Consider the following 21,404-nt stretch of genomic DNA (forward strand, 5'->3'; position numbering starts at 1 on the left):
TTTTTTTTTTTTTTTTTTTTTTTTTTTTTTTTTTTTTTTTTTTTTTTGTGTTTAACCAACATGAATAGTCATTGTTTGTGATAATTTAATTTTTTCCCTTTTGTTAGCTATGATGATGCACTATGTACATCTTAGAGATGTTAGTCTTGAATCTCTTCTGAATTATAGACTTGGAAGTTAATGAAGAACTTCACGTTAGTTAAAAAAAAAAAAAATCAGAATCATTAAAGAGAGAGAGGATGCCTTATTGCTTTTGTGCATGGCCTACCCTTTGTTGACAATGTAAGTTCTAAAGTCTACAATCCCCTTAAGTCGCATGAAGTTGTAAGACTATCTTGGTTTGTTTCCATGACACCAAAAAATAAAGCTTGTATGATGTTACGCTAACCTTGAAGTGCACTTCAAATTAATCACATACAGATTCATAATTTCTGAATAATCTGCTAATTTTCATGATAATGCCAAGGAGTGGTGGACAATGTATCATTCAATTATAATCCTTGGATGCTTGATAATCTTATGTATGAGGTCTTGATTTCCTCATTCTCTCATATTTCAGGTAAGGATGCAAAAATTGAGCCACAGGCAAGTCCAGTTACTGCTGCTGAAATTAATGAAAGCTCTAGCAAGTTATTGGGCACAACCAAAGCAGCTGATGCGACTGGAAAACTTGGATCTGTGATTCCCCCTGGAATGTCTACAGCATTGGAACTGAGGAATCCATCTAGTATAAACGCGATGACAAGTCCGACCAGCGTTCCACCTTGTTCAGTATTGCCTTCTGAAGTCTGGCTCCAGGTTTACATTTGGAAATGCCTCTCTAATTATTCCAATACATTGGCATATGTTTCCTGATATAATTTGGGTCATTTAACTTTAGTTATGCATGGTCTCATTTGAACAATGCTTAATTTTATGTCTTTTCATATTCTGCCCAGAATGAAAAAGAAGTAAAACGGGAAAGGAGAAAACAGTCAAATAGAGAATCCGCTAGGAGGTCAAGGTTGAGGAAGCAGGTAGAGTGGAACTTAAAAGAAACGTTTCATTTTTTTTCTCCGCCTGTCATTTTATTTGAAGCTAATATAATTTATTGGTGTTGTCATCAGGCTGAGGCAGAAGAACTAGCTCATAAAGTCGATTCACTGACTGCGGAGAATGTTGCTATTCGATCTGAAATAAAAAGATTGTCGGAGAACTCTGAGAAAATTAAGAAAGAAAACGCTACATTGATGGTGGGATGCCCTCTTTGATTGATGTACTCTTCAGTTTTTTCCTCGTCAGAAACAAATCTTTAGAATCCTAACAAAATAAAACTGCCTCGAACTTGACAGATAAAGCTTAAAAGCGCTCATGCAGGACGATCCGAAGCTTTAGACATGAATGAAAAGAGGATGCAACAGCCTGTAAGCACAGAAATCAAAGGACCTGTGAATAAAAGCATTAAAGAAGAGAGTAACATCTGCAAGAAAAACTCGAGTTCGGGTGCAAAACTGTGCCAGCTCTTGGACACGAGTTCAAGGGCGGACGCAGTCGCTGCTAGCTAAAAAGAACCAGTTTAGTTGCAGTTTCTTTTTCATGTGGTTTTGGCATATTACAAGCCCAAAATTACTACTGCTAACAAAAAAGAAAAAAGAAATTACAAAGAATGAGAACAGCTGAATAGGATGGTCTGTGAGGATGGGCAGACTCTAATTTTAATGGTTAGTTTCTGGAATAGTTTGTATTATTATGTGTAGCTATAAATGAATATTGGGGTTGGCAAGCAACTGCGACTGCAATGCAGTGAACAATTTGATGTAATCGTTAGGGATTAGAGATTTTTAGCTTTAGATCTCTATGCGCACCTCGTGCTAGGTGATATCATCAATTGCTGGGTTCAAGCTGAACCCTTTTATGTATTGTCAATGAAAATTTCCATATTTTCTACCCTATTAGTTTCCTCCATCAATGTTGATGTTTTTATCCATTTTAATAGGTCTTTTGACTTATTCGACATTATTTAAAGTTCACTAATTAAGTGGGTTACACAAGTTTACTTCCGAGATTCTAGATTTAAATCATCATCGCAATAAGTACACAAGTTGATCTTTATTTTTTATTTTTGTTGCAAAAGAAAAAAGAAAAAAAGAAAAGTCCTTTTGACTCAAAACTCAACTAGTTTTACCGAAAGGGCCTGACAAGTTTGAGCCCACAGAAACGACCATCGGGCCCATGACTAAGCCCAAAAAGTGAAATCGTACAGATGCAAATTCAACCGGCTCCAGAAAAGTCCAAAAAGAGGCGTTCCGGTCGCTTTCAGCAGCCGTTGGATGGTAGAGATGCAATTTGAACCGGTCGATTTTGAAAATTTGAAGCGCGTGATTCACGAGTTGGGCCCCACCGGAAAAATGGTCCAATTCCCGAGTTAGCATCTCACGTGCCTTTTTTACCGTGACCCGGGAAGTCCGGTCTCTGACCGTTTCTCAATTCCACGCGCCCAACTCTTCCTATCCCTTCCCCTCCCCCTCAATAATAATAATAATAACTCAAATTATCCATGAAGTAATATATATCATTCATGAGTTTGATGATATGAACTAAATGGAGACACGTTGAAATTTGAGACAATTAAAATTTGCTAAACCTTCTAGTAGAGCTCATATTCATTGAGGAAGACGAGTTGCTTTGATTGGTTGAATAAGAATGATGTTGTTTTTGGACGTTAAGGTTCGACTTCCATCTCGACTTTTGAGGCACTCCGTGATGTTGACTGATAATTTATTATAGAAAGCATTTCTTTACAAATAGTTTAGATCTCGCTTCCTAAAATAAAGATATTATCGATAAATAGAAGTATGTCCTATTTATTAACATCTCGGAATGATTCGATTCCGTTCATATGACCTTTTATTCTTAGCTAGTATTGTTTGGTCTTGACTAGCTTCTTTCTATGCAATTTATGTAGGTGGGTTTGAATGATATACTTGAATAACTACACTCGTCGTCGGGTTGACATTATTGGAGGACGAGCTTGTAGGTTTTAGCGATCTCGGAGATGGTTAATATAGACTCGCACGCCATTATAAAGCCTTTCATACCCATTTATTAAAATTTAGATTTAAAAAATAAAAATAAAACTTTGCTTCATTTGGTTCATTGTTTTTTTGTGAGGAAATTCTCCCAAATCTTAGGAACAAAGTTTGGAATCCAATAAATTTATTTCCGGACCTTTTAAAATCCACCAAAGTTGAAATCCAGCTCCTTCCTTTAGAGCAGCGGTTCATGTAACGTATTAAATTTTGAAGAAACTATAACCATACATCTTACGTTAGTTTATAAATTTCTTAGCTTAGAGTTGAAAGAATCTTAAGATTTGCTTTATTCTTATTTATTTGAATATTTTAAGGTCCAAAAGGAATCATGTTATGGTGTCTTATCTTCTACTTTCTTCCACCCCTCGCGGTCATTATAATCTCGGATTTTTTATGGCTCTCCTTAAAAGTAATGCAAAAGAAACAACAACAACAAAAAAATTCTTTTATTCAAGTCGTTGTTTCAAATTCCCTATAATTTAAATTTCAGATGGCTTGGAAAACAGTACTGAAAAAGGTACGTTTCTCGGAATTCCATGTCCTAGATCTCTGCAACTCATTAAAAATTGCAGCTTTTCTTGTTTCTTTTCGCCATTTCTTGTACATTGCATCAACAGTTCATGTTTGTAGGTTCTGTGTTCTTGATGGGTCGTGTCAATTTTCTGGTTTTTACTTGAATTCATTTGGGTTTGCCTGAAATTTGAATACCCTTTTGTTGGGGAATTTTGATTTGAGTATTGTTCTTGGGAAAGGGGTATTGGTTATCAGGATTGTCTCTGTCTTGGTCCTTTTCGAAGGCCCTTTCAATGGAAACTCGCACTCTTCTTTAAATGGGGGCTTTGGCGAATATTCAGAAAAAGTTTCTGTATAGCCCACAATAAATGTATATAAAAACTACCCTTTTTTCCTCTTTCTTAAATATATTTATATTTATATATAAAGAATTTGAAACGGTCGTGATTTTTCGTAATTGAAATTTCTATTTCGCTACGCGTTGCGTTACTCCAAATTTCCGCCTTCTGGGTCGCTTCGTTTGCGGCTCTTTTCCTTGTGTGGAACGATCGGGTTCAGCGATAATCTGGTTTTCCTTTGTGCAGTTTTGTAGATCCAAGCGCCATTAATCGACGAAGCAATTTCGGGTATTCCTTCAGATTTTCAACTGTATCGGCTCGAGAAATCATTTGGGTTTGCCTTGAAATTTCTCCTCGTTTTCTACTTTGACGAGAATTTTGGGGGTTAAGGAAGCTATGGGGCATTCCGCGCCGGTTTGGGATTACAGAGCGGCGACTGAGATTACGAAGGATTGGAATGGCATTGATCAGGTTGTGCTTAGAAATCCCAAAGGGGCTTCCGCTAGGGTGAGTTCTCTTCTTCCATTTTCATGGCGTTTCGATTTGGATTAGATATCGCAATGCTGATTACTATCTCCCTCCGTTAGGGCGTGCCTTTTCTTGTTCGTTCTGTTCTATTTTAGGGTTGATTGATTGAATCTCTGCTTCTGGATTTGGGGTTTTTTGGCTTTCGATTATGTAGATTAGCTTACATGGAGGACAGGTTTGTTCTTGGCGAAATGAACAAGGGGAGGAGCTTCTCTTCACAAGTAGTAAGGTAAGCATCTGATTCCTCTTGTGTTCATGAAACTATTGATTGGATGTTTTGGCTGTTTAAGAGTAGCTGTTAGAGTCGAATTGGTAAAACAAAATGTTATTAGAAATTCAGTTCCAGTTCTTAAATTCTGGGTTTAGTTTGTTTGGAGATTCTGAGTTACTGTGTTCTTACTGTGTTCTTGAATTTTAGGCAATCTTTAAGGCACCAAAAGCTATGAGGGGAGGAATTCCCATATGTTTCCCACAGGTACTATAAGATTTTGTTCACTTGCAGATCTCTACAAGAATTTTTCTTCATTGCTGGTGTGTTTGTGTGAAAATCATTGTAGTTTGGAAGCTGTGGATCACCAGAGCAGCACGGGTTCGTGAAGAACAAGATCTGGACCATCGACGAAAACCCGCCGCCATTGTGCTCGAATGATATCGATGCGTGCTCCTTTGTTGATTTACTATATAGATCTTCAGAGGAGGATTTGAAATTTTGGCCCTATAGGTAAATTTTATGCATAAAGTTTCGAGTTGTTATACGAACAGCTCTTCGAGGTTACTAAGAGAACGATTCCCACCTTTACCTTTCAGTTTCGAGCTCCGCCTTCGGGTATCTCTACTACCCTGTGGTGACCTTGTTTTGAGATCTAGAGTCAGGAATGTAAATGGAAAACCATTTGGCTTCTCATTTGCCTATCACACTCACTTGGTGGTTTCAGACATAAGGTAGCTTGAGAGTGTGTTGATCTCCATGTATTTCTCTGCTTGTTAGTTCAGGTTCTTATATATGTTACAAATTTTAATTTCATTGAAGCGAGGTGAGAATCGAAGGCCTGGAAACGCTCGACTTCTTGGACAATCTATGTCAAAAGGAGCGGTTTACCGAACAAGGAGATGCCATAACCTTTGAATCTGAGGTGATTTCTGTATTTCTAGTTCTCAAGTGACGCTCGGCTTCTGGTTTCATTGTCTTTTGTAAAGTAATGCTTGATTTCTTCGATTGGCAGGTGGATCGAGTATATGTGAGCACTCCGAACGCAATCGCTGTACTTGATCACGAGAGGAAGCGGACTTACGTGATAAGAAAGGAAGGATTACCTGACGTTGGTAAGATTTAGAATGTGTGATTGATGCATAATTAGGTGGTGGGGCTTAGGCTTACTGTGTTTCTGTTTGTGTATGAAAGTTGTTTGGAATCCATGGGAGAAGAAGTCGAAAGCAATGGTGGATTTCGGCGATGAAGAATACAAACAGATGCTCTGCGTGAACGGAGCAGCGTTAGAGAGTCCGATCATGTTGAGGCCGGGAGAGGAATGGACGGGGAAACTGCAACTCACTGTGGTTCCCTCGAGTTTCTCTCTCGACTTGTAGAGGAAATGGATCGAACCGGGACAGGCACAGAAGGGAAGAATGTTATGGTAGAGTGTTAGAAGAAGATGGTGATTTTTTGTTTTTGAGTTTTTAGTGGAATTGAAGAAATTAGGAAGTTGTGGGGTATCCTGCAAGCAACATGGGAAGCCTATGTTTTTAATGAATGGCTCTGCATATCCCCTAACTATCTTCTTGCTTTTTAGAGGAAGAGAAGGGTGAATTTGTTCTTTTGTTCTTTTGTTCTTAGTACCACAAACTCCCTCTTCTGTAATATTTTTATCAACACTTGGTTTCTTTTCAATGAAGATCTTCAACTAAATGGTATGTATAATATAGGATTGGGGCTTTATCGGGACATTATAATGCTTATCAGGATGATCGGTTTGATACACTATAGTGCTAATCGAGAACTCTCGAGTTGTTCTAACTGATGCTTCTTGATATCGGTACAGTGCTAATTGAGAGAACATTCAAGTTGTTATGCTACTACTTGCTCGGACATGCTTATCAAGAACAAAGATTGTGAGATGAGATGCAATGTTGACGAAGTTGCAATTGAGTTAAAATGCATATACATGCAATGTGTATGACTGCACAAAGCTTAGTTTGCATATGAGTTGTGTTTGGTTGGAGAAAGTATAATGAAGTTTGAGCTTCTCTTTGAGGATAACCATGGTCGTATCAAAATCATGGCGTTTACAATTAAAACATGTAATCATGGCGTTTACAATTAAAACATGAGATTCTTAGTCCAAATAGGGCGGTAGGTCAATATGATTGCCAAAAAGTATTACGGATTTGTTAATTTGTTAATTTCATTTAATTATTAAAAATATTCTATTGTTTTCTGCTCTTACTTTAATTTCCATAAATTTGTTGTTTGAAGAGTCATTAAAAAATATACATGAATCAGCAGACAAATATTTTGTAAAAAGTTGATGAAACTTATGCTACAATATGATTCGGCTTTGGGTTTAAAATATGATTTACTTGAACATATATTTTTTGAAATAAAAAAAAAAAAAGTTACTTTTTTACTTCATCTTTCTTTTCTCATCTTCTCCTATAAATTTACTCGGGGTAAATAGTATATTTTTAAATAAATGGTAAAGTTTAAAAATAAAAGTCATTTTTAAGTTGGAATATATCAATAAAATTTATTTCAAAATGTAACAGTATAATTTATTCGATTTTTTTCTTAAATATTTGTTTATTATTATTTAGTGACATGTTTAATTTAATATATATATATATATATATATATATATATATATATATATAATTAAATTTTATATTTAGTAAAATGGTTAAAATTGAAATTATAATTCATTTAGGATTTCAAATGAGTTCATTAAAAAAAAAAAAAAAAGTATATATCTATTTAAATATATTATATGAACTGGCAGCTATGAAGTAGACTGCCGTGTACAGCCAAAGTCCTAGTGGACTCGGCGAATAGGGCATTAAAATAGGACATCTCAGCACGTCTATTACATATTTGGCAAATGATAACACACATCTTTATTCCATAAGCCACGTAATCTTTTTCTATTTTTTAATATTTTTATTTTCATTTATTCCCTTCATGGCCTTCCATTAACATTACGAAATAAAATTGAATTAATTTCAAAATTATAGGATTTGAATATGGTTATTTTAAATAATTATTACTTCAAATGTATAAATATGATAATATGTTATTACCAATTTTGAATTTATGTACAAATTTCCGCCACCGCCGCAAGGCTCCCTCGTCTTCCTCCTCTGTCTCACTCTCCCATTTTCCATTGATTTCTTCTCGTCGGATTATCGGAATTCCGGCAGGTCTCCGGTCACCGACTCGCCTCTGAGGTAGCGATCCACATTACCGATGAGATGAATTTCATTTTATTTTCCCTCTTTCTTTTCCAAGGGAACGAAATTCTCTGTTTCATTTATTTAATGCGATGCGTGTACTTGACTGATTAACTGAATTGATTCTTTATCTCGTTTTGTGCATTGATTTTTAATAGACTGTATTTGAATCAGATTTCCGTAGAGAGTTAGTTGAGTTCGGAGAGTATGGCAGAGCCGCCATTGAAGCCGGTACTCCAGAAGCCTCCGGGGTATAAAGATCCAAATCTCACTGCTCCGCCAGTGCCTAGACCACCGGCGAGGAAACTGATTCTACCGTCGTCGCTAAGTCAGAATAACAAGAAGCGACGGAGCTGCTGCCGGAGATTCTGTTGCTTCCTCTGCCTTTTTGTTCTGATCCTGATCGTCGTGATTGTCGCCGTCGGTGGCTTTTTATACCTCTGGTTTGAGCCAAAACTTCCTGTGTTTCATCTCCAATCATTCCGGATCTCCAAATTCAACGTCACCGACAAAGCGGACGGCTCGTATTTAAACGCCAAAACAATCGGTCGCATTGAAATCAAGAATCCTAATGAGAAGTTATCACTAAATTACCGCGATATCGAGGTCGTTACCGCCGCCGGAGAAGGTACTCGAATTGAATTAGGATCAACAATCGTGCCGAGCTTTATTCAATCGAAGGAGAACACGACGAGTTGGAAGATCGAAACAATGGTCAGCAACGAAATCGTCGACGGCGGAGCGGGGCGGAAGCTGAACTCCGGCAACAGAACCGGAGAGCTAATGATGATCGTCGAAGCACGTACGAAAATCGGATTCGTGGTGAATGGGAGGAGAATGCCGCGGGTGAAGATCGAAGTGGCGTGCGGTGGCGTGAGGTTGAAACGTCTCGACGGAGGCAACACGCCGAAATGCTCCATTCATTTGCCCAGATGGTTTCTGTAGCCATAAGAGAAGGGAAAAAGAAAAAACAAAAAATCTTAAAATCAAATCAATTTGAGATGGTAATTACAGTGTGATTAAACTTCATGAACACAGAAAAGCTCATGCGATTTGCTACCCATCATAGAAAACAAAATAGGTATGCTTTTAGCCTCAATTTTTGGTAACATTTTGATTTGATATCTGATTCTGAAAAATGTATTGATTATGATAATCTTTTTTAGTTTATGCTCGTGATTTAACAAAAATGAAATTAATTCCTTTTTCTTTCCTTTCATAAATTACAATTAATTATGGACTCGGTACACACCACTGTTAGATGAATATGACTTTCCACAATTGTATGATATTATCTACTTTGAGCATAATGAGCTCTAGTAACTTTACTTTGGGATTCGAAAGGTCTCGTATTACTTGATTATAAACTCATGATCATTTCCTCAATTAACGTCGGACTTTCATCCAACAAAAATTACAATAAAAAATATCGAATTTTCTCCTCGTTCATGTTCCACGTTAGCCACCATTCAAACCAACTTCTTAAAATATAGTAGTTTGAATTTCAATGTAATATTAAAAATAAAAAATTTAATAAATTAATTATGAATTAGTTTTTTTTTGTTTGTTTTTAAAGTTTATTTAGTTGATGTGTTACTCTAATAAAGGGGCAATTATTTTAAAGTTAGATGAGACCACTTTTATGGTTTTTTTGTTGGGTGTTAAAATATCTGTTTTGGTGGGATGTATTTATTTAATATTTAATTTTTTACTCTTTTGTAGCTTAATTTTTTAGTTAGGTGACTTTTCTTCTTCTTTTAATTATAGCTTTATAATTAATACTTTTTAATTAGAAATATAATGTAAAATTTTGAAGATTATTACTTAACCAACAATATATATTCTTAAATCGAATAAATATGAGCTAAATTTTTAAACTTCAGAATTAAATAGTAGGAAATAGTATTTTACTATTATGCCCTTATAATTTATAGGAAATTATACTAATGATTATAACATATTTTAACATCCAATAAAAATGTAAATTTATACTCTTAAAATTTTGATACTTAATTCATTAAAATCTCAAATCCTAAAACTTCTATAATGGAATAAATTTAGTCTCGTAGGTATTTCATTCAATTTAATCACTCCATTTTTATTATAGTTTTGATTATTTTTTTTAGAGTAATAATTTTATTTAAATAATTTGCATTGATTTTAATATAATCCAATGAAAATAATTAATTCACTTTCATTTATAAGACTTTCCATATAAATTTATATTTGTCCAAAGTAACGGATTCTGACGTGACCCGGATCCGACTTTCTGCGTTATTGCCAAGTGTTACGTTTTTATAATAATAATAATAATAATAATTATTATTATTATCATTATTATTATTAGTACTTCTAAAAAATGCTGTAATAATCTTGAAAAAAACAAGTGCTGATTCTCCACGTTACGCTTTCGCCAACTAGGTTCGTTGGCGCGTTCATTTCCCTGCATACGACACTTCCACCATTTCCCCCCTCAATTTTGTCATCGGAGAGGCCTCTCGAGGTTTCAGTCCATGGCGTCGAAGCGGATCCTGAAAGAGCTCAAGGATCTCCAGAAAGATCCTCCTACTTCCTGTAGCGCTGGTTCAGTATTCTTTCTACTCTGGTTCCCTTTACTATCTACTATTCTTCACTTTTTAAGGTCGATCTAGTGATTGCGTTCTTACATCGAGCATCGGAGACTTCAAGCAACTTTGTTCTTGGCCTGTTATTTGGAAATTAAGTGGATCCAAATGTTTGTTTGTGGATGGCGTGAAATAGTATCAACTCTGAAATTCAATTATCATGTTCACAATATGCTAACCTTTCCGAAGTCTAGGAAAATCGGTTTTGGACTTCGTACCACTCACTTTCTATCTCAAATTTAGGGTTTAAGTATGGAATTTGGTTTGCGTTGGCTCTTATCAGAGTAATTGATCATATTGTGGAATGGAATTAGGAAATATAGAAACTAAAGGATGCATTATAGTTCGATCTATCGCATATGCTAAGCTTGTTGAAACAAGGCTCTATCGAATAGGAAACTATAGATACCGGTGGATCTGTTTTACTATAGTCTAGTACTCTAAAGCGTCATTCTAAGAATCTTCAAGTTTAAAACCATGTTGATTTAAAATGGAACTAGACTCAGAACGGTGTAATCGCTTAAGATTTAAGTAGGAGATTATAAATCTACGCTCTGTGTTGATGATTAAATTTTTGTCCGAATAAGTAGTCTGCTATTACCAACAAGGTGTTTTATTAAACCTATTTTGTTTTCTCTTCTGGATGGATCAAAATTTCCCTCGAAGTTCATAATTATAAGACAAGATGTTCTGTAACACAGGTCCTGTTGCTGAAGATATGTTTCATTGGCAAGCAACAATTATGGGTCCTCCAGACAGTCCTTATGCAGGAGGCGTTTTTTTAATTACTATTCACTTCCCTCCCGACTATCCATTTAAGCCTCCTAAGGTACGCTGTTAAATCGTACGTATTTGGTTATATTCAATATTTTTAATTCACTAACATTGTAAATTTCTGTAGCCCGTTATTTCTGCTTTTATCATTCAAATAAGTTGTTACTATATGTGGTTTTTGTTTCACTAATTATTCTAGTGGCTACAATATGTGTTTGTTGTCACTGTTTTTAATAATTATTTAATTAATAACTCAACGAAGTCAGAGAAAGAAGCTGTTTACACACTTTTTGATCTAAACAGTTCAGTTGCTATTGCTTAACCCTGTCGATTATTTTTTGAGATTGTTTAGGAAAATAGTTTAATATCTGGTATCTGAAAATTATATTTTGTGACAGATGTATTGACCATACAAAGGCCGCACTTTGAAAACTTAGTATATAAACCACATATCTCATTGGAGGTTTATTGGAAGTTTTCTGCACATTTTTCATGTGATTATGATTTGCATGTTATTTCTGTCAAATGTGCTTACTGCCTATTTTACCATAGTAAGCACCATCTGTAGTTAAATGTAAAAACTTGATTTGGGGGAGATAAGTGTAATGACTTGATTTAGGTGAGACGAGTATGAAAACTTAATTTCAGGAATGTTCCCTTGGTGGATGGAGCGTCCTTGTTCTTGATTTTGTAATGCTAGAGTGTAAACCTTGGGTTTGGCTCTTAATTTCAGGAATTTTATCTGATCTAATTTGGAAACCTTAGGTTCTTTATATGGACCCTAAATCCTATGCATGGTGGGTTGATTACACCTGACAGACTTCAGGGTAGAAATCCTAAGATCTCCGTCTCACTTGAGTGGTGCAATGTGTGCACGGATCTAATTTTGAAGCTGCCGTCCCATTTGTTTTTGTGGTGCCCTTGTCCTTTTGAGCATGTGGAGGTGTATTTTCTTTGATATTTCAGTTTCCAGGTGGTTTTCTGCTGGACATCAAAATTTTATTCTTGTATGAGGAGGTCATCCATTTGAATAAAAGACTAACTATCAAGGTCACCTTTTGGGAGATTTGGCTGGAAAGAAATAGCAGAACCTTTCAAGGGATACATGTGGTTTTCTTAATGCAACGTTGAGATCTTATTAGGAGGGCTTTTGATTGGCTTTTGCTAATTAGAGACTGTTTTTGCTTCCCTCATTGGCTATATTGGGGGAAGAAGTCTCATCTTTCCCTTCTCTTCTGTTTTCCTTCTTCCTTGATAATTTTTTTTCTGTTTTTTGAGCTTGTATTATTATTGCTATGTATCATTAATTATGTGACGTTATATAGGGAGTTTTTTACCTATAACTTTTTACGTTATTTCATTTATTATTTGCTTAGGTTGCTTTCAGGACAAAGGTTTTTCACCCAAACATCAACAGTAATGGTAGTATTTGCCTGGACATCTTGAAAGAGCAATGGAGTCCAGCTTTGACTATATCAAAGGTTTTGACCTCTCGACAATTTTACCATTCAAATCCTAGATTTTTGAATGCCATTATCTTATGCCTCATTTGCACCATGGCTTTTTGGATCAAGTTCTTTGAATTAACTGTGGTCACTATTTACGATTTTGTTACCTAACTAGGGATTCGAGACACTAATCTGATATACTTATCTTAAAGAAGAAAAGTTTTTATTTTTTTTATTTTTATTTTTTACAATTATAATTTGAGTGCTCATATCTGATATACTCATGTACAGTTGTATTAATAATCTTCAATCGTAGTAATATTCAATCCAAATTGTAAATGAAGCAGTCATGATATTAAAATTGTAAATCCAAGAACTCGTTATGTCAAAACACAGCTAAGCTATCAACTTAGGACCAACTACTGAAAAAGTAAGTTGGCAACTATATTTGAAACACAACAAGAGTCTGGAGCATACAAAATGCAGACATACTGCTTTTGCCATCAAAACCTTGGTGGGGAAGGAGAGGATGGGTGACAGCATGATATTCTGGTTAGATTTCAATTTTGTGTGAAGTTCATACTGTAAACTTTTAAGGGTTACTTTTCATTTAAGTAGTGCCATGAGTATCATCAAGTGGCCGCTGTCCAGTGTTGACATGGGGAGACCATAGTATGTTTTTCTGAGATAGTCTATTTCCCTCCGCTAGAAAAAATCCAGACATTTTCTTAAGATGTAGATTGTGTACGGCATCTTATTTTAGAAAATTGAGACCATTTTCTGATCTTCAGCGTCTTTGGTAAGCGTTATTGAGAATAGAGAGTGACTGTCAATCATTTTCCGCATATCAATTTCACTATTTTCCAAGCTTTGATTTATGCCATATGCAGTTTTTAAGTGGTTGGGAAGGGTTCTTGTTTCATATTCAGGTGTTGCTTTCTATTTGCTCCCTTTTGACCGATGCGAACCCAGATGATCCACTAGTGCCAGAAATTGCTCATCTGTACAAGACGGATAGGGCCAAGTATGAGACAACTGCAAGGAGCTGGACTCAAAAATATGCTATGGGCTAGTATGTATTATGGGAAGGGCATGAAGGATGCTGCTGTTAGTTCTTATGTATAAATGAAAGTTTTCTGTACAATCTACTATTGTTGGAGATTGAAACAATTTTATGCTGCCCAATTTAAAATCAACATGATGCTTTAAGCTTGTGTTCAACTAATATATATATCAATTATATGGATTTGGTTTCGTACAGTTCCATGACCTGTGATTCTTAATCCTAGATTTCCAGCTAGCGAAGAAACTATTGCGCATCATGGCTTCTTATGATGGTGGAGGATAAAGGCGGAAAATGGGCCAGCGCGGTTCCAATTGCATTTCCACTCCACTTGACTTCCGAGGGTATGCGATCTTTTCCACTTTCTAATCTCTTTTTTCACCATTCATTTAGTCAACTGCCTTATATTTCTTGCTTGGATCTAGGCATTTTTCCTTAGAAATTGAGAAATTATTTGTACTTTTTTTTGCTGCAAACGTAGAGATGGAACTAGCGGGGTGGGCTGGAGAGTAAGGCTCTACATAACCTAACCTAAGAACATGGGATTTTATGGCTCTCCAATCATTACCTTTTTGGAATTACTTAAACACATTTTTATTACTTGAAAACATTTTTAAGCACTTCCAGAGTTGCCCCAAATACTAGACCCATGGTAATAAAAATCCATATATATTCTTGGATCTAGGATTTATTTTATTGGGACAGAACTTCCATTTAGATGCAAGTTGAGTTCTGTATAGCTGTAGAGATTTTAAGCAATAAAAAAGACACACAAGTTGGAAGAATTTAGGAGAACTTTTTTTTTACTATATAACAAAATATAGTTAAAAATTAAGAAGGGTTTTTATTATTTCAAAATACGTTTTAAGCTTATCCAATCCAAATAGAAATAAGATTCATCCGAAAACATCTTGACATTATCTTGTCTTAGTTGACAATTATGGATGAAATGTCTTCTTTGTTGCACCTACCATTCTTACGTCAATTCATTAAGATCTATCTCTCTCCCCTCTTGTCAATAGAAAGAGATTAAGGGCTGCAATTTGGTTGACAAAGAAAGTGGGACAATTCCTACATCCCATTCCCAAAAAGAAATAAATCATTAAATGTTGTGTTGTCCTTTGGTATCCTCAAGTTGGTTTTGCCATCTCTTCAAACGTAGGTGGACATGAACTACACCTCAGATTTCCCTTTCAGATAATAATTGTCCAAAGCTATTCATATACTTTAAAACTTAAATTCTAAGGCACATAATATCTATCAAAGCTTCATCATTCACCTCGGCAATTCTGCCAACAACAGGGTCGGGTTATTACGTGCATGCTCTCTTTGTTTGGTTTCGGGAGCCTTCACTTCCCAATAATGAGTTTTGGACCATTGCCCAACATTTGTCATCTAATGAGAGAGAGAAAAGGATGTTTGGTTGGTTCCTAGGCTTCTTATATTAAAAGAAATTACTTTTTGGCATATGAGTTTTATTGTCATTGAATTTGTTGTGAAATCCACGTTGGTGGGAGAGGAGAACGAAATATTTTTGTATAAGGGTGTAGAAATCTCTCCATAACATACGCGTTTTAAAAACCTTGAGGGAAGCTTGAAAAAAAAGACTAAAGATCACAATATTTGCTAGTGGTGGATTTAGGTGGTTACAAATGGTATCAGAGCCAGACATCAGACAATGTGCTAGCGAGAATGGTGAGCTCCGAAGGGGAGTGTACACCAGGCGGTGTGCTAGCAAGGACGTAGGGTCCTGAAAGAAGGTGGATTGTGAGATCTCACATCGATTGTAGAGAGAAGCGAGTACCAACGAGGACGTTGGGCCCCGAAAGGGGGTGGATTGTGAGATCTCACATTGATTGGAGAGGGAAACAAAGTATTCCTTATAAGGGTGTGAAAACTTTTTTCTAGTAGACGTGTTTTAAAAATCTTGAGGGAAGCTCGAAAGGGAAAATCCAAAGAGTACCACCTACATACTTTCAATTTTAATTCATCTAGATTCTAGTTGATCCATATTTTCAAAATTTAAATAAAAAAGAAAATCTTTAATACAAATTTATAGCTAATGTAGAGAGGGACCAAAATGCTTACCTTTTAAAGGCAAAGGCATGAGTCCAAATAAATATTTTGAAAATACTACTTTCAGTTTCAGGCTTAAACACTCCAAAGTTGATTCGAAGAGAAGAGAAATAAAAAGAAAAACTTAAACACTCCAAAGTTTATTCGAAGTGAAGAGAAATAAAATAAAAAAATAAAATAAATCCAAGGGTGAAGGAAAGTCACGTGAAGAAGGTGAATTTGTGATCATATCTAATGAGAATGACAGTTCCTTTAATGTCTTGGACTCACATGCCTGGCCTGTTATTTATAATCTGTTAAAAAAAAAAAAAAAAAGGAAAAACCATTTAAATTTAGATAGTGGAGGCATTTTACCTTTTTGACATTCTAACCATTCAAATAACTCTAAGCCAATTCCTTAATGAATATAAGATAAATATTAAACATTATAAAAATAAAGTTGGTTTTATAATGGAAGAGACAATAAAGAAAAAAAAAAAAGAACAAGTAGAAACCTTATTATTATTATGCGTAGGACTTGGGAGCATGAACAAACCAAAAAAATATCTGCTCCCGTTTCATACTCGAAATAAATAAATAAAACGGAGAAAGTGAAAAAAGGGAACGGCCACGTGTCGAAAGCACAACGTTCTGATGGAATATGCGGCGATTCTAATCTTTGAGATTTATACTTAATTAATAGATACTTACCAACTTAAAAACATTTGGTGGAGGAAGTGCAGAGGACAGAAGCGTCGTATAAATCTAGCCCTCTTTGCTTTCCTCTGCTCTGACCTGCTCTGCTCTGACCTGCTCTGCTCTGCTCCGACTCACTCTCAGAACCTTCTCTTCCTCTTTTCACTCTCATTCCCTTTCCTACTACTTCTCTATATTTAGTTCTTTAAAGATCTTATTTCGTTTCCCCCCTTTTTTTTTTTACGAATCTTGAGTTTAAAGTTTAGAGGGCTATGGAATTCCAGTACCCATCAATGGGGCGAGTTTGTTCCGCCGGAATTAAGTTCAGAGAAGTTCGGACCATCACCGACAAACCGGCGCCGGAGACCAAGCTCGTCCGAATTTCCTACACCGACGGCGATGCGACCGATTCGTCCAGTGGTGAAGACGAAGAGCCAATCCTCATCCGCCACGTCAAACGCCACGTGACTGAGATCAGGCTTCTCACTTCCGATTGTTCCAAAAAGCCACTGCCGCCGAAATCGAGAGTTAAGCCGCCGTCGAATTCGGAGAGCCATAGAAAGTTTAGAGGAGTTCGGCGGCGGCCGTGGGGCAAATGGGCAGCGGAGATCAGAGACCCTTTACGTCGAACAAGAGTTTGGCTTGGAACCTACGAGACGGCGGAGGAAGCCGCTGTCGTTTACGACCGTGCTGCCGTCCGCCTTAGAGGTCCCAACGCTTTTACCAATTTCGTCGCCGAAGCTCCCAATTCCAAAACAACTGTTGTCACATATCTCCCTCCACCGCCACCACCGCCGCCGCCGGAAAATCATAGTACGGCAGCGGTGGGAGTTTCCTACAGCAAAGAATCCCGAAATCACTGCTCTCCGACTTCCGTCTTGAGATTAGAAGAACAAAATTGGAGACCCATTGAGCATCTAAGCGAAGAATCAGGATTAGAAGACGAATTCAATTGGTTATATGATTGGAACTCCAACAGTTTCTTGTTCAATCTAAGAAGCCCACAACCGTTATTTTCCGACCAAATGGAACTGGAAATCCCGAAATGGGAAGATTTCGGGGACATTTCGGTGGATTTCGATTCATGTAAATGGGACGTAGAGAATTATTTTCAAGATCCAAGCTTTAGTATCGCATTGACTGACTGACTGACAAATTAGCTGGGATCGTACGAGCAGCTGTGTCTGTGAGAGGTTTTATTTTTGCCATCTTTTTTTTTTTATTTATTTATTAATTTGTTATTATTAGTTTCTAAATTTTTGTGTTCTAAATTACGTTTTATGAGCTTTTATTTTTGGAGTGAATTGTATTGTATGGAAATAGAATAGTGAGATGCCCCTTTATGCAATCCCCCACTCTTTCTAGATTTGAGATATGTTCAATAAATGGGGTAGTAGGTTGGAGTATCTAAATACTTTATTCCTTTTTTTAATTTTGACCAACGAATTATATTTGAAAATTTTGAAAAAATAAAGTAATGGAATTAGGTTAAATTACCAATTTGGACATTTAGCAGCCAACCGTGTTAATTAAGGGTCAGTTTGGAATGACTTTTCAAGTATTTAAAAACATGATTCGAGTAAACTGAACATGTTAGAGACAAAAAGAAATGAAATGAATTCCTTTGGGAAACCATTTGAAAAAGAAAACAGGACCAATGGTTAGGGTAAAAATTAGATGGGAAGTCCTTAGATGTGAAAGGATTTATAGTGGGAGTAGGGTGATAAGATTGTGTGTGCAATTAGGGGGAAATTATTTATATATATCTTCATTTAGAAAGTTGAAAAAGGAGAGAGAGAATAATTGAAGAGGCAATACACATCTGTCACACTTAGCTTTTGAAATAAATGTTATAATGTTGGAAAATAATTTAGCCTTCTAACTGCAGACAACTGGTACGAGGTTTCTTGTGGACCATCACTCCCTTCACCCTTCCTTTTCCATTTTTTTTACACTATATTCTCTCATTTTAGTTCAATTCAATCTTTTTTATTTATTTATTTATTTATTATTTCATGATATAGAATTTGTCGATGAATAGTAATAACAACCCTTTGTGTTGTCGTTATTGTTCGTTTGACATCAGGTTTATGTCTTGTATTTCTATTCGTTATATCTTAAAATATATACGTTAGCTAGAGATAAATATGTGTATTCGTAACTAAGAAAGGTTCTACATGGGAATAATTTGGAAAATCGAGTGGATATCCCTTTATGGTTTGTTATGTGTTTGCTTGGTATAATAAAGGTATGTTTTGTCCCATCGGCTAAAACCATGGAGTCTTTGAGCAACCCTAGTGTAACGGCCTAATCCACCTCTAGCACTCGTTTCCTTTTCTAATCGATGTGGAATTCCCCAATCTATCCTTTTCTGGGTCTAGCGTCCTTGTTGGCACGCCGCCGCCTCGTGTCCATCGCCCTTTGGGGGCTTAGCCTCCTTGCTGGCATATTGCCCCTTGTCTGGCTCTGATATCATTTGTAACGGTCAAAGCCTACCACTAGCAGATATTGCTTTTTTTGGGCTTTCCCTTTCGAGTTTTCCCTCAAAGTTTTTAAAACATGTCTACTAGTGAGATGTTTCCACAGGTAGGGGGAGGTTTCCACACCCTTATAATGAATGCTTCGTTCTTTCGAACCGATGTGGGATCTCACACCTAGACTTAAAAGATAAGAAGTTAACACTTAACTCAACCTTGCAACAATATCAATTGAGCCTTCTTTGACTTGTTTGTTTTAATGAGAATCATACATCGTACATGTAACAACCCAAGTCTTCTGTTAGTGGATATTGTCCTCTTTAGACTTTTCCTTTCGAACTTCCCCTTAAGGTTTTTAAAACATGTCGAATAGGTTTCTAGACCCTTATAAAGAATATTATGTTCCCCTCTCCAACCTACGTAGGATCTCACAATCTACCCTATTCGGAGCCCAGCGTCCTGATTGGTATTTGTTCTCTCTCCAATCGATGTAGGATCTCACAGTAAATCTTGTGTTTAAAGTGCATATAGCAGTCACTGTGAGAGATTAAGGATATGCATTTATGTCGTCTCAATCATAGTATTGTCGATAATGTTCTCGTAATACCCAAAGTGATGGAAGAATCTGGTAACTCTTTATCACAATCGATACGTTAACGAGCGGGTAGGGTGAAAGGGAAACAAAGAGGGCAACATATTAAGGGAACTAGGTTAGGTTGAAGATGAGAAGAGAAAAAAAAAAAGAAGAATAGAAATGAAGGAAAGTGAAAAGAAAGGCGAGAAAAAAGAGGGAGAAGAAAGCATAGGTTGGTGTCGTCTACACAGCACTGATTCTTGCGTGGGTCTGTGGTGGCCTTTTTCTGTCCTACCCTTCCCCTTTTACACCCCATCATCTTTAACCCTCTCCCATCCCAACCCTAACATATTTACTCAATAAAACAGCCAAAATCCTCTATCACCCGTCCTATTCAATAAACTTATTCCACCGAGGTCCCATATTATCGGAGAAAATATCGAGTATCTAAAAAAAACATGTAATGATGGGATTATTATTATGTTTGTTTAAAGCTTATTTCATGATTATTCTTTTCCTCTACCTCTTTTAGATTAGAGAAGGAAAACAAACCATACAAGACCGTAGTTTTAAAGGGTACTGACAAGCATAATTCAACTTATTTGATTTAAGTATATATCTTCGACCAAAAGATGAATTAGTAGTTGAGTTAGAGAAAAGTAGAGTAAACGGGTCGTACCCAATCTCCATTTTTCACTAATTTACATTAATCCTTGTGTATATTTTGCGAGTACCGAAGTGATAGCTGACATAATATTAGTGTGGAGAATTGAGTTGTGACAAAATTGAGAGATCACGTGGGATAGTGGAGAAACATCAGAGGGGGATTTGGGCCTCTATTTGAACTTGCTTAAATGGGCTGGGCCCATCTATTCAATAATTTCCCTCGTACGTTTTTACTGGTGGGCCATAAACACCTGGATACGCAGAAATAATTGCAGTCTAGGCCCAAATGGTTTACTCGTGACGTGGAAAAAAAATTATAAAATTAATTCCAATAACTTTTAATTATTATATATATATATATATGAGTGTGTAATGAATAGCATTATAAAGATAATTGTGAAAATTAGAGAAATTAAAAAAGAAAAAAAAAAGAGAAGGGCCCATTAGGCCCATTTGACCGACAGAATAAGTCTGACAAACAACTAAGGGAGTAATCAGATGGACCACACCACACTCGTGAGTACCATACACACCTTTATAGTCTCCACGTGGAACAGCAAAGCCCATTCAGTAACTATTGGTCCATAATAATAAAGGCATGCCCATCACATGCATCCACCAATCATTTACATGCATCCATGTACAGCATACACCAATGTGGGCCCCACATTACAAAATCCCACCTTCCTTCCCCTTATTTGAGTTGGGCTAAAATGCAACGTGTTTGGGCTTTAGTGGGCCTTTTATAAATGATTCCGAACTTAAGTTGGACAACTGGGCCAAGCCCATTTAATATTACAGGCCGCCCAAACATATGGGCTTTAGTCTTTATATTTTATTTACTTAGCACGTTTCCATTTAAACTAATTTATTAAATTTGATATTTAGTAGAAAATTCCTAATTTATACGAACTAGAAAAATTAAACAACATTTTAATGTTCAATTATTTTAAATTACAAAACCACCAGCTTTTAAGTAGATGAATACGTGTGTGAAAAGTGGTGTCGTTATATGTTCGTCGTTGACCTCGCTGGTTGTTGTCAACCATTGATTTTTTTTTGGAATATTCTTTTAAATAAAGTTGTATTTTTTTTTTTTTTTTTTTTTTTTTTTTTTTTTTTTTTTTTTTTTTTTT

The 21,404-nt window shown here is 36.1% G+C and overlaps 5 protein-coding genes across 11 annotated transcripts in view; all 5 read left to right on the forward strand.

The window, feature by feature from the left end:
- LOC111432155 (common plant regulatory factor 1-like) overlaps positions 1-1,931 on the forward strand; it is a 6,377-nt gene extending 4,446 nt beyond the window's left edge. For all 5 annotated transcript variants that reach the window (XM_023068980.1, XM_023068979.1, XM_023068981.1 and 2 more), the window contains 4 exons: positions 560-798; positions 939-1,016; positions 1,107-1,232; positions 1,332-1,931. In XM_023068980.1, coding sequence (XP_022924748.1) covers positions 560-798; positions 939-1,016; positions 1,107-1,232; positions 1,332-1,544 — 656 coding nt within the window. In that variant the 3' untranslated portion in view covers positions 1,545-1,931. The remainder of the gene's footprint in view (positions 1-559; positions 799-938; positions 1,017-1,106; positions 1,233-1,331) is intronic.
- A 1,322-nt stretch (positions 1,932-3,253) lies between these two features.
- LOC111431798 (putative glucose-6-phosphate 1-epimerase) lies at positions 3,254-6,338 on the forward strand. 2 transcript variants are annotated; one of them, XM_023068505.1, is made up of 10 exons: positions 3,260-3,588; positions 3,824-3,954; positions 4,169-4,429; positions 4,605-4,679; positions 4,869-4,925; positions 5,008-5,171; positions 5,258-5,392; positions 5,481-5,583; positions 5,674-5,773; positions 5,853-6,338. In XM_023068505.1, the coding sequence occupies exons 3-10, from the start codon at positions 4,319-4,321 to the stop codon at positions 6,035-6,037; spliced, it is 930 nt and encodes a 309-aa protein (XP_022924273.1). In that variant the 5' UTR covers positions 3,260-3,588; positions 3,824-3,954; positions 4,169-4,318; the 3' UTR covers positions 6,038-6,338. The 2 variants fall into 2 exon arrangements, with proteins under 2 accessions (XP_022924272.1, XP_022924273.1); XM_023068504.1 differs by lacking the exon at positions 3,824-3,954 and having other exon boundaries at positions 3,254-3,588.
- Positions 6,339-7,739: 1,401 nt separating this feature from the next.
- LOC111432070 (NDR1/HIN1-like protein 6) lies at positions 7,740-9,085 on the forward strand. Its single transcript, XM_023068870.1, has 2 exons — positions 7,740-7,888; positions 8,066-9,085. Exon 2 carries the CDS (start codon positions 8,099-8,101, stop codon positions 8,834-8,836), a length of 738 nt encoding a protein of 245 aa, XP_022924638.1. The 5' UTR covers positions 7,740-7,888; positions 8,066-8,098; the 3' UTR covers positions 8,837-9,085.
- A 1,166-nt stretch (positions 9,086-10,251) lies between these two features.
- Positions 10,252-13,969, forward strand: LOC111432010 (ubiquitin-conjugating enzyme E2-17 kDa-like). Its single transcript, XM_023068797.1, has 4 exons — positions 10,252-10,474; positions 11,217-11,344; positions 12,666-12,770; positions 13,667-13,969. Exons 1-4 carry the CDS (start codon positions 10,405-10,407, stop codon positions 13,808-13,810), a joined length of 447 nt encoding a protein of 148 aa, XP_022924565.1. The 5' UTR covers positions 10,252-10,404; the 3' UTR covers positions 13,811-13,969.
- An 85-nt stretch (positions 13,970-14,054) lies between these two features.
- LOC111432009 (pathogenesis-related genes transcriptional activator PTI6-like) lies at positions 14,055-17,939 on the forward strand. 2 transcript variants are annotated; one of them, XM_023068796.1, is made up of 2 exons: positions 14,055-14,144; positions 16,836-17,939. In XM_023068796.1, the coding sequence occupies exon 2, from the start codon at positions 16,845-16,847 to the stop codon at positions 17,697-17,699; it is 855 nt and encodes a 284-aa protein (XP_022924564.1). In that variant the 5' UTR covers positions 14,055-14,144; positions 16,836-16,844; the 3' UTR covers positions 17,700-17,939. The 2 variants fall into 2 exon arrangements, with proteins under 2 accessions (XP_022924564.1, XP_022924563.1); XM_023068795.1 differs by lacking the exon at positions 14,055-14,144 and having other exon boundaries at positions 15,771-17,939.
- Positions 17,940-21,404: the final 3,465 nt, after the last annotated feature.

The sequence above is a fragment of the Cucurbita moschata genome, unplaced genomic scaffold (genome assembly GCF_002738365.1).
Source record: "Cucurbita moschata cultivar Rifu unplaced genomic scaffold, Cmos_1.0 Cmo_Scf00037, whole genome shotgun sequence".
NCBI classification, from domain to species: Eukaryota; Viridiplantae; Streptophyta; class Magnoliopsida; order Cucurbitales; family Cucurbitaceae; genus Cucurbita; species Cucurbita moschata.

What these genes read in the sequence shown, in the direction of transcription:
- LOC111431798 (XM_023068504.1), top strand. Translation starts at nt 4,319, where the DNA reads ATGGGGCATTCCGCGCCGGTTTGGGATTACAGAGCGGCGACTGAGATT. An exon ending in TTCTCTTCACAAGTAGTAAG is followed by an intron (nt 4,680 to 4,868) that starts GTAAGCATCTGA and finishes CTTGAATTTTAG; the next exon opens with GCAATCTTTAAGGCACCAAA. An exon ending in TTGGTGGTTTCAGACATAAG is followed by an intron (nt 5,393 to 5,480) that starts GTAGCTTGAGAG and finishes ATTTCATTGAAG; the next exon opens with CGAGGTGAGAATCGAAGGCC.
- LOC111432070 (XM_023068870.1), top strand. Translation starts at nt 8,099, where the DNA reads ATGGCAGAGCCGCCATTGAAGCCGGTACTCCAGAAGCCTCCGGGGTAT.
- LOC111432010 (XM_023068797.1), top strand. Translation starts at nt 10,405, where the DNA reads ATGGCGTCGAAGCGGATCCTGAAAGAGCTCAAGGATCTCCAGAAAGAT. An exon ending in TCCTACTTCCTGTAGCGCTG is followed by an intron (nt 10,475 to 11,216) that starts GTTCAGTATTCT and finishes TCTGTAACACAG; the next exon opens with GTCCTGTTGCTGAAGATATG. An exon ending in CAGCTTTGACTATATCAAAG is followed by an intron (nt 12,771 to 13,666) that starts GTTTTGACCTCT and finishes TTTCATATTCAG; the next exon opens with GTGTTGCTTTCTATTTGCTC.
- LOC111432009 (XM_023068795.1), top strand. Translation starts at nt 16,824, where the DNA reads ATGGAATTCCAGTACCCATCAATGGGGCGAGTTTGTTCCGCCGGAATT.